The 10,788-nt window shown below is 48.0% G+C and overlaps 2 protein-coding genes across 2 annotated transcripts; both read right to left on the bottom strand.

Moving 5' to 3' along the window:
• Positions 1 to 58: 58 nt before the first annotated feature.
• LOC109762231 (target of rapamycin complex subunit LST8) lies at positions 59 to 4,332 on the bottom strand. The gene is made up of 11 exons (XM_020321047.4): positions 4,046 to 4,332; positions 2,959 to 3,079; positions 2,636 to 2,737; positions 2,443 to 2,555; positions 1,893 to 1,962; positions 1,438 to 1,515; positions 1,232 to 1,348; positions 1,052 to 1,146; positions 738 to 817; positions 574 to 633; positions 59 to 489 (listed from the first exon to the last, which is right to left on the bottom strand). The coding sequence occupies exons 2-11, from the start codon at positions 3,064 to 3,066 to the stop codon at positions 362 to 364; spliced, it is 951 nt and encodes a 316-aa protein (XP_020176636.1). The 5' UTR covers positions 3,067 to 3,079; positions 4,046 to 4,332; the 3' UTR covers positions 59 to 361.
• Positions 4,333 to 5,619: 1,287 nt separating this feature from the next.
• Positions 5,620 to 8,662, bottom strand: LOC109762227 (probable beta-D-xylosidase 7). The gene is made up of 2 exons (XM_020321041.3): positions 8,207 to 8,662; positions 5,620 to 7,741 (listed from the first exon to the last, which is right to left on the bottom strand). The coding sequence occupies exons 1-2, from the start codon at positions 8,603 to 8,605 to the stop codon at positions 5,828 to 5,830; spliced, it is 2,313 nt and encodes a 770-aa protein (XP_020176630.1). The 5' UTR covers positions 8,606 to 8,662; the 3' UTR covers positions 5,620 to 5,827.
• Between the last annotated feature and the right edge of the window lie 2,126 nt (positions 8,663 to 10,788).

Raw genomic sequence — 10,788 nt, 5'->3', positions numbered from 1 at the left:
TTTGGCCGTCGAACCGAAGAAGAACATAGCAAAGAACCAAAAGGAAAAACAGTCGACGTCGAACACATTTCTAGCTCGCATTTACCAAGCGGAACCAATGGCGGCGGGAACATATTATTTCGGTTGTGCACAAATAAACATCCAACAATGCAAGTTAACCATACAAATCACATGTGCGCAGCCCCCAAAGGCTGCACTGCATATACATTGTTACACAAGGTCCTAGCACTACAGCAAATCAAATCTTAAAACCGCCTGTCCTCGAGCTGCCACGGCACTGAAAATCTAGCAGAGCACCCTGCTGTGCTGTTCGAACCGACAGAGATATGTACAGAACCATGCCGCGTCGCGGCGGTGTTGCTTATGAGGGTGCCGATTCAGCCCCGTCATGGAGGGCGCAGCAGACGGTTGCTTTGTGGTGCCCCTGGTACACCCTGATGGCCTCTCCGGTCGACATTGTCCACAGTCTTGCCGTCGTATCAGACGAAGCTGTAAAACAGCAAAGATTTGCTTGGTTTTAAATCGTGAATAGGCAGGAAGATGAGCAGTGCCATGTGAGCGGTTAGCGCGCACCTGTTATCAAATAAGCACCATCTACTGAGAAAACGCAGTCCCAAACCCAGCGCTGGTGACCTGGAAAATCGAATACCCCACATAGTTTTAGTGTACCGATTAAAATTCTACAACTTTTAGTTCTAACTGATAAATTCAGAATTAAAAAGGAGCCCGGAAATTACCGACTAAAGTTTTTTCCAACTTGAAGCCATCCACGTTCCAAATCTTTACAGTGTGGTCAGATGATGCAGTTGCAAGATACCTATAAACAAACCCAAGTGGTACGTTGTTATATAATATACAAAGATGAATCCCTTTTTGAGATGAAAAAAGTGCAATTGGAGCTTTGAAAGGTGAATGCTACCGACTAAAAAGATTTTCATGTGCACCAATGCAGTTTGGCAAATGAATGAATGGGAACTAGAAAGCAGTGTGCAGAAGAAGACATTTATAAGAGTCGGGAAAGCGAAAATTGGTCATTTTTATCATTATATACCTGTTAGGGTCACAAAATTCAGGTGAAAGCAGGCACTTCAGAATGTAGCCATCATGGGCTTGCAGCTTATGGAGGGGCTCAAAGCTGGTGATTGTCTAAACAAGTGGTCTCATCAGCTTGAAAAAAAAATGCAGAAATCATAGAGTGTACAATGGCATGTAGGTCTGCAGACTCACTAACCTGAGTACCCTTAAGCAAGCGCCAAACGTAACATGTCCCACGGTTATTTGCAGCAACAACCATACTCCCATCCCACATGACTGTCAGAGATCTTATAGCTGTATCGACCTCTGGCACCTGAATAAATGGAACAAACACATCAACCGTGTTCTTGCATCTCACTTTAATTATACACTTGCACCTAAAATATGAAATATTTAACTTACCAACTCGCAGCTGCATGAATTAGCTGCCAAATCCCACACACGTATGTTTCCGTTCTGGTCGCCAGATATTAGTTCTTTCTGGAACATTGGGGAGATAATGTGGAAGTAAATGATATAGAATGAACAAAACACCAGGACAAATGTGGCAAATAAGACAACCCTTGCCAGTTTGTAGCAAAAACTATCAAGACCTACGGTACCAAATTAATATCATTAGATATATAATGCAATATATTTTCATACTTATACTCTATCTATTTAAGAGTGTAGTTGTTGATGGTTTTTCCTACATATCTAGTCAAACTATGCATCATTTCACTTCACACAAAAATTACAAGCCTTCTTTTCATAGAGTATTAGCTAGTCAACAAGCTTATGATCAAATGCAATATTCAGTGCTATGCTTGGATAATGAAAATTGGAATTGGTTAAGACCTGCCGGAACATATTCTAACCTGATTTGGGTGTAGGACCACGGTGTTGACAGCTGCGCGACTTTCATATTCTCGTTGACAAGTGGCAGTCCTGAAACCATACATGCACACGAATAAAGATTCGGATCAACAGAACATCATACATCATGGACAGGAAAATCATTAACAAAAACACAGGATATTACTATAAGGGTGAGTATCTAGTTAAAGTTTCAACTTCAAGACCACTATTCCTTCGCACAGAAAAACACTCTTGAGTATCAGCAAACTCTCACATGGGCCATTCAACGAGATTTGGATAGAGCAGATTTATAGAGAAATGAATTGGTAGGATTTTCTAAACAAGCTACATTCAATTGAGTGATTGACACTTAATCCCGATTGATCTAGTTTACCCAAACCACACCGAATCGAGCATACTCTGAGTCTGCATAATAGCCCTTATAGATGGGTTTGCTTTGGATTCTCTGTCTTGATTAAAATAATTATTTGAGAACAGCTTTTGAGAAGAACAGCAGGTGAAGGAAAAAAGAGCTGTAGCCAAGCAACATAATAAGATGTGAAACCTCACCGTAAATCCCAAATTCTCACAGTGCCATCCTCAGAACCTGAGTACATCCAGTTGCCATCACAATGGAACCCCACAGCCATCACATTACTAGTATGCGAATCATAGCTAATTACCTGTTAGGATATTGATGAGTAAATAAGGAACGGAAACATGCTGGCCCAGATTGGTTGCTTTTAGAGAACATGCGACATACCGGTTGTGGGCTATTTGAGTTAACATCAAAAAGGCGGATATGAGAATTGCCAGCAGCAGCTAGGAATCGCTTGTCCGGGGTTATCTCAAGGCGATTTACTTGCTGCAAAAGATGGGCTATCAACAGGCACACGGTGCATATGATTGCAAGTATGTAACTATGTCTTGACGCGAATCAAGCCTAGGCATTGGTCTACAATATTTATTTGTTTGTAGTCCTGTAAGACTGTTTGAACAGAATTATGGAAGGGTATGGTCCATCCACCTTATGTACATCATTACTTTTGTCATAAGGATAATGAAGAACCCAGAGCCAACACTCACCGAGTCTGGATACTGAATAGTGCGGTAACAGCGACCACTCTTGGCTTCCCAAAATCTGATTGTGTGGTCATAACTTGCAGTCGCAAGAATGACAGAAGGTTGAGCCATTCACACACCCGCCCTGCACATACATAAAACACACTCTCAAAAGGAAACCAGAAAGTGGCCAAGCAGCGAAGGAGAGTTGAAGACATTGAGATGGCATAATGTAACCAAGAAATTTGTCCCACCCACATAGGATCATCGACAGTCTTATCAGTACATGAGTTTGGGTCAAAGTACACGCGGAAACTTATCAAACTAGCTTAATAGATAGAGCCGGAACGGTGCCAACAGATAGAAGAGATCTGATTGGCGCCTCGGTTGTTTGATGTTCAACTTTTTAAACCTCTCTGAAGCTGAAACAGTGCATTAGCTACTTTAAAATTTCCTCACGGGAAGGAGGCCGGCATTGTTTCAGGGGCTGCCCCCTTGGAACCTAGGCAAGCACGACACAAAATTTACCGGAGCCACAGGAAGCAAGTCAGGAACACTACTCACACAGGGGCGAAAACGAACTACTTAGAAGTTTTGCATCGCAAAAAGAATGCTGCACGGTGGTAAGTTCTCCAGCCTCCAGGTGTGAGGCTGCCAACCAGGGTTCAATTCAAACCCTGGTTCTCACAAAATGGAAAAAAAAGCCCTAATTTTTTCTAGGATGTTAAAACAGGGTGGTCCACCTAAAAACTAATTCGACAACAAATATGACATGCCATCGTTGTAACTAATTTACCAGTAGCACATCGAAACAGATCAGTATGGCCTTACAGACATAATAAAATTCTCAAATTTGCATAAGAGAAGCCTACATAATAGTACATTCAGATTGTTAAGAGTGGCAAACAATCAGATAAATCATTGTTATGTCACTAATCAGGTGTCCATGCATGCACTGGATAGCAAAATCTATGTGTATGTGTTCACAGGACAGTGTGTTCTTGCACTGATTGTTTCGTCAACGCAATGGACTTGACTCTTCCACCCGATTGATGCAACGGGCAGCAAAGATGAAACCCTAAATCAGAAATTGCGGGAATAGGCAGCTCACCTCAAGTACTCAAATCGGGCTAAAGGCTGGCCGCCGGGCAGGGCTGCCCTGCTGGCTTGCTGCCGGCCGAGTGCCGGAGTCGGGGGAGAGCGGACTGGGCGGCGGGCGCCGGCTTGCAGGGGCGCCAGAGGGGCCCGGTGGTGCCGAGCGCCGGTCGGGCGGGAGGGCTGGGGCGGGGCGGAGAGGCAGGCGGCCACGGGCGACGGCGTCCGGCGAGCCGGCGAGATCGGGAGCCGAGCGGCCGAGGTCGGGGACGAGCAGGCGCTCCCAGTGTCGCTGCGTGCGTTGTTTGTTGGGCTAGGTTGAAGCCGGCTGAGCTGGGCCATTGTTTGTTGGGCCTTCTTTTTCGCTGGGACGGGACGAGTAGGCCGGTCTAAAATCCGGGTGGGAGCGCCCTGTGCTATAGGGCCGGCCCATTTAGGTTTCCTCCAAACCCAATTTGGGAAGGGTGGAAGGTTCTAGAACCTTCTCAGAAGCAGTTTAAGTTTTTCTTTATTTTTTTTGTTCTTATTCTATTTCCCTTTTCACTTTGTAGACAACTTTTGTTCATTGAATTCAAACTTTTTTCATCAATTTCAAAAAATGTTCATCGAATACAAAAAAATTTCATTGAATAGAAAGAATGTTCATCAACATACAAAAAAAATCTTCATCAAATTGAAAATTGTGTTCGCAAAATACAAAAAAAAAATCATTAAATTTAAAAAAATTCATCAAATTCAAAATTTGTTCATAAATACAAAGATGTTTATTAAAATTCAAAAAATAGTCCCTTTTCTGAAATCGTAAATATTTTTCAATTTGGAACAATTGTTCAAACTTTGATTTTTTTAATCCCAAATAATACATGATTCGTAATTTTAGCTACTTGCCCCCCTCCCCCCCTCCTCAACGTGTCGTGAAAAAAAAGATCGTCTGGCCTTCGCTATTAACCTTCAAAAACATCATGGCCTAGGTAACAGGTGTTGCGCTTTATGTGGAGCTCCAAAAAGCCCCAACTACATTCTGTTCCAATGGGCTCTTGCAAAATTCGTGTGGAGTTGTGTACAAGACTGTTTTGGGCAAAATTGGAATCCAAATTCGATGGTAGAGATTCTTGCGCCACTCAAGAACGCTCGCGGGCAGCAACGTCGCTTAGCTTGGAGAACGTCTAGTACTTTAGCTTGGGCGCTATGACCTACTCGTAACAAACTTACCATTGAGGGAACCATTCCGTCCCATCCAACTAACTATATCTTTAAATGTTCTCTATTTATTTCCAGCAATGGCATACTCCAGGGAAGAGGTAGGACAGGACAATGAGGTGGAGGCGGGCATCCTTCTCAAGATCAAGCATCTTCACGCTATTCATAGGAGATCTTGAGGCGGATCTTGTGGGGCCTTAGTTATCTCATCGCTCGTGTTAGAGTCGTGATTTGTATTTCTGCTTTATTATGCCTGGTTTGTAAGAACTTAACGTTGTGCTACCTTACCCTACGTTGGCTTTATTAATTCAAAGACATGCGCCCCTTGTGCCTGTTTTCTAAAAGAAAGAAAAACAATTCAAGATTATGGACACGGAAACAAGAATCTCATTGATCATGTAAAAGAAATTCTCATTGAGGATTTAGAAACAGACAATTCCATTACATAGCTACACTAAGCTGGCAAGCATTTCTTGATGTTGCTCGAACAATTAGCTCTTCGAGGCGCCGGTTAATTGTGTCGCCGCAACAAACCCGCTATGCAATCCATCTTTTACCCCCGCCAAAAACAGACTAACAATAACTACGGAGAGTTAGTTCAGGCGTCGAAGCTGATCTCGGCCTCGTCGTCCTCGTCAACAAAGAGGAAGTGTGAGGCTCCGTCGATCACCATCTTGCCGTCCTCCCTCGCCCTGCTCAAGTGCTCGCAGGGGCTGACATCGAACGTCAGGCTAGCCTTCTCGCCGGCCTCGAGGTGCTGGCTTTGGAACCCAACCAGCTGGCTCGCCGGGCGCCCACCCGTCGCGTTGGGCCACCGGAGGAACATCAGCACCGAGTGCTTTCCGTCCATGGGACCGTGGTTCTCCACCTCGACCACCGCCGGGAACTTGAGCTGTTCGCACCTCTCGGCCCCGACCTCCTCCACGTCGTAGTGGCTCGCGCCGCCGTCCGCTGCTGCCGTCGAGGTCAGGCCGGCGAGCAGGCTCTTCTGATGACCGGCCAGTCCTGAGGCTGCTAGCCGGCGGGAGAACCTGGAGTAGCTGAGGCCGTAGCCGAACTTGTAGACGGTCGGTCCCCGGTAGAAGCGGTAGGTACGGCCGGGGTAGCCGGTGGCCGGGTCGGCGCGCATCCGCATGTCCGTCATGGGCACCCTCATGTACTCCTCGGGGTACCACGTCACCGGCAGCCTGCCGCTGGGGTTGTGCTCCCCGAAGAGCACCTTGGCGATGGCAAGCCCGCCGGCCTGCCCGGGGTATCCGGCCCACACGATGGCACCGATCTTGGGGTTGAATTTCGCGAACGTCACGTCGACCGGACCGCCGGTGAGGAGCACCAGGATCACCGGCCGTTTCGCCGCGCTGGCCACGGCTTCGATGAGGCTCTGCTGCTGCCCGGGGAGCAGCAGGCTCGTCCTGTCCCGCCCTTCCTCCTCCTGCACGTGGCTCGTCCCCATGAACAGGATCACGTGGTCCGTCGACCTCGCCACCGCCACCGCCTTGCCCGTCGCGGCGGACCAACACGCCGTATCGATGCACCCGGGCTCGAACCTCACGTCCTTCACGTACCCGTTGAGCCCCCGGAGCGGCGTGATGGTCTCGCACGGCGGGCCGAAGTAGTTGCCGAGGAGCGCCCCGGGGTCGTTGGCGTTGGGGCCGATGACGGCGACCGACCCGACCGTCCACCGGCGGAGCGGGAGGATGCCGGCGTCGTTCTTGAGCAGGACGATGCCGCTCTCCGCCGCATGGAGCGCCAGGTTCTTGTGGGCGGGAGAGCACACGTCGTTGGCGCCGAAGTGCCCGTACAGCGGGTTGCTCCGGGGGTCGCCGTTGAAGTGCCCGAGCCGCATCCTCACCGAGAAGAGGTTGACGAGCGTCTTGTCCACGTCCCGCTCCGTCATCTTCCCCTGCCGGAGCGCGGCCATGCCGTGCACCTGCGTGTAGTTCCCGCAGTTCATGTCCATCCCGGCCTTGAGCGTGGTGGCCACCGTGTCCTCCGGCGTGGGCCTGAAGTGCTGCCCGTCGTGCACCAGCGCGATCGCGTCGCAGTCGGAGGCCACGTACCCCTTCAACCCCCATTCCCCCCTGAACGTCTTGGTGAGGAGGTTGTAGTCGGCGCAGGCGGGGACGCCATTGACGGAGGTGTAGGCGCACATGACGCAGCTGGCCTGCCCTTCGCTCACGCAGCTCCTGAACGGCGGGTTGAAGGTGTCGGCCAGGTCCTGGGGGCTCACCCTGGCGTTGAAGCTGTAGCGGACGGTGCCGCGCCAGTCGTCCAGGTCGTAGGCGGTGGCGTGCTTGCAGCACGCCGAGGTCTGCAGCGTCGTCGGCGAGGGCCCCTGCAGGCCCCTCACGAAGGCGACGGCGTACTTGCTCACCGTGATCGGGTCCTCGCCGGGGGTCTCGTGGCCGCGCCCCCACCGCGGGTCCCGGTAGATGTTCACGTTCGGCGACCAGATGGTGAGCCCCTCCGCCTGCCCGATGTTGTACAACGCCCGCGCCTCCACGCCGATCGCCTACATACCATCCACGTACGATTATAACCCGATGAATGATTATTACATTCATATAAAAGGAAAAATTTGCACGAATCTCTAGGTAAGATCTCACGGATATAATATCAAGTCTCAGCTCAGGTCGACTAAGATTTAGCAACACTGTTCATATAAATATAGGGAGTACCTAGAACTCATCTAGATGAGACGTAATTTGGTCTCATTCACCTGGAAAACAAGAACGGATACAACCCACGTCAGCACACACGCATCTTATAGCATCACATCCAGTGACTATAAAAAATGAATGAGACCAAATTAAATCTCATCTAGATGAGTTCTAGCAAAACTGATAAATATAATCACCTTGTATTTATTAAATCAATATAATAACCATGTAAAAAAATTCAGACAGAAGATACACTGCTTGTATCGAAGAAGATCTCGCAGACACGAACATGAACTGTACATGAACGGTGTACATACCTGGCCGATGAAGTACCAGATCTTCTCGTCGAAGGAGGCGGTGGTGAGCAGCACCTGCGGGAAGCTGGTCACTTGCTTGACGGCGCCGGTGAAGTGCATGCCCTTGCCCCACATGGACAGCCCGTGCAGCCCCTCCGACCACCACTTGTACGCCGGCACGCCCAGCCGCGGCACCGCCGCCGCCACGTCCCCCAGCTGCGACACCTTCTCCGCCAGCGTCAGCCGCGCCACCAGGTCCGCCGCGCGCTGCTCGACCGGCACCCGCTGGTCGCAGAAGCGGACGTACGGCGCCCCCGGCCAGCACGAGAAGGGCGGCGTGCCACCGGCCGATACCATATGCAGCAACGCCGCCGGAATTATTGTCACCATGAGCACGACCATGCCGGTGGCGCCGCCCATGGCTAGCTTCTTTCTTTCGGGAGAATGGACGACGTGCAGACAGAGAGAAGGGGATGTGAGAATTCAGGAGAATGGCAGTTCCTTTATATAGGCTTTTCCGACTTGCATGTGTGTTTTCACATTGATGGGGTATCTTTAATTACGAATATATGGTATTAATTTTTCTCCTTCAAATATAAAATGCTAGGATCCTGTGTATTTCTACTGGACATTAATTGGAGATTATTTCGATATATACTAGTGTCAATAGTGAGTATATATCCTACGCGCGGATACGTACGCAGCAAAAATATAGTAGGATTTCATTCCTCTTAATGCGAATCCAACTATACATGTATGGCATTAATATTCTGCCTATATATATATATATATATATATATATATATATATATATATATATATATATATATATATATATATATGCAAGTGGGTGAGGTGATGCTAAATGAGATGTTCAAATCTGAACCGGGCCCAAATGTGGCGAGAAACCAGGCCGCACATATATATTACATAGATATATGTGCATATCAGCCATATCTGCAACTCATCTAATTTATTTATTTTTGCGAATCTAAATGTTTTTCCATTATATTAAAAAAATCTAAATATTTTTCATTTCTACACGGGGATACGCAGATTTGAATAGTAGGATTTCATTTCTGTTAATGAGAATCCAACTATATATATGCATGACATTAGTATTCTGCCATTTTATAAGATTCGAGTCTGAACTAGGCCCAAATGTGGCAAGAAACTGGGCCACACATCTACTACATGGTAGGTAGATCTATGCGCATATATTGTTCTTATCGTATTTGCAACCCATCTAGATTTGTCTATATACCCCTCAAAAAAAACAATCTAGATTTGTCTATATCTAAATTACATATATGGGTTTTCTAAAAAAAAAAGATACATATATGGTGTTTCTCAAAAATAGAAAGTTAGATGTATGGTAGATTGTGGGTTGAGTATGTTGGAAATATGAGCAATTTTCTGAATGATTTTATTAACAAAAATACTAGATAAAGTACGACTAGATAAAACAAGTCATGCTATTTGACAAAGAGAAGGTAAACATCATCTTTATATATGAACTATAACTAAACACTTCTAGAGCAGACAGTATAGCAAGTTGCATATATGAAACAGAGTCTAACATATCTAGGGCAAACACTAGATCAAGGAACTATAGCAGGGCCTCTAATAGAAAGAGGAAGAACGCGTACGGGACAGCAGCAGCAGAAGCGCTGGACTTGGGGTCGGTGTCCTCGCCAGCCATGTCGTTGAGGAGGTTGTCGACGTCGGGGAAGAAGTCGTCGTCGGGGAAGTAGTCGTCGGAGTCCGGGGCGTCCGTGACGAAGAAGTCAGTAGTCGCGCGAAGCGCTCCCCAAAAACCTTATCACCCTTCTTCCGTACAGGACTCAAAGAGGTGCGGTTTTGGAGGCCTACTGTCCCGACCTGCGGTGCACGTCGCAAGCCGGGATGGGGAAGAACGTAGCAGCAGCGCAGTGCTCAGGAACTTGTGGCGAGAGGAAGGAGAAGTTCTGGTGCGTCTCTCTGAGAGGAGCGACCTCCCTTTTATAGGCGCAAGAGAAGGAGGCGAGAGGCTGCGCCGGGAGCTGAAGAGAACGAGGGAGACGAAACGAACAGGCAGCAGGCGAAGAGGTGCGTCGTTCGTATTCAATCTCCACTACAACAAAAACTTTTCAGCTTCCGCGTGACCTTTCGTATACCCGTCGTGCGTGGCAAAAATTTAGACATCGGCTCGTTCCCGCAACCCGCGGCGCGTCGTGACGAGGCGAGGCGGGCGGCGGAGGAGGAGCGCGCGTGGATGTCCCTCTTGTTCTCATCCTCATACATGTGGAGAAAGAGCCTCCCTTATAAAGAGCTCCAACTCCCTCTAAACTAGCAATGTGGGACTAAACTTTAGTTTCACCTCTTGCCTTGCACGAATGGGCTGCGTGGGCCTCTAGGATTTATTAGGAATTTCTGAAACTGCTATTGGGCTAGGCCCAAAATAGACAAAATTCTAGCAATCCCCCACCAGATCCCAGAGGCACACAAAATTTGCCTTTGGTTCCAAAACACTGTTTTATATACCGGTACTATAGTGGAGACTGTTAAGTTGAACTTCCACCTAGAACTCTATGCTACACTAGTAAGCAACTTGGACAGTGGAC

This window comes from Aegilops tauschii, chromosome 4, assembly GCF_002575655.3.
Source record: "Aegilops tauschii subsp. strangulata cultivar AL8/78 chromosome 4, Aet v6.0, whole genome shotgun sequence".
Classification (NCBI taxonomy): domain Eukaryota; kingdom Viridiplantae; phylum Streptophyta; class Magnoliopsida; order Poales; family Poaceae; genus Aegilops; species Aegilops tauschii.
Note: the sequence above shows the minus strand (reverse complement) of the source record. Positions and strands in the feature narration are given on the sequence as shown.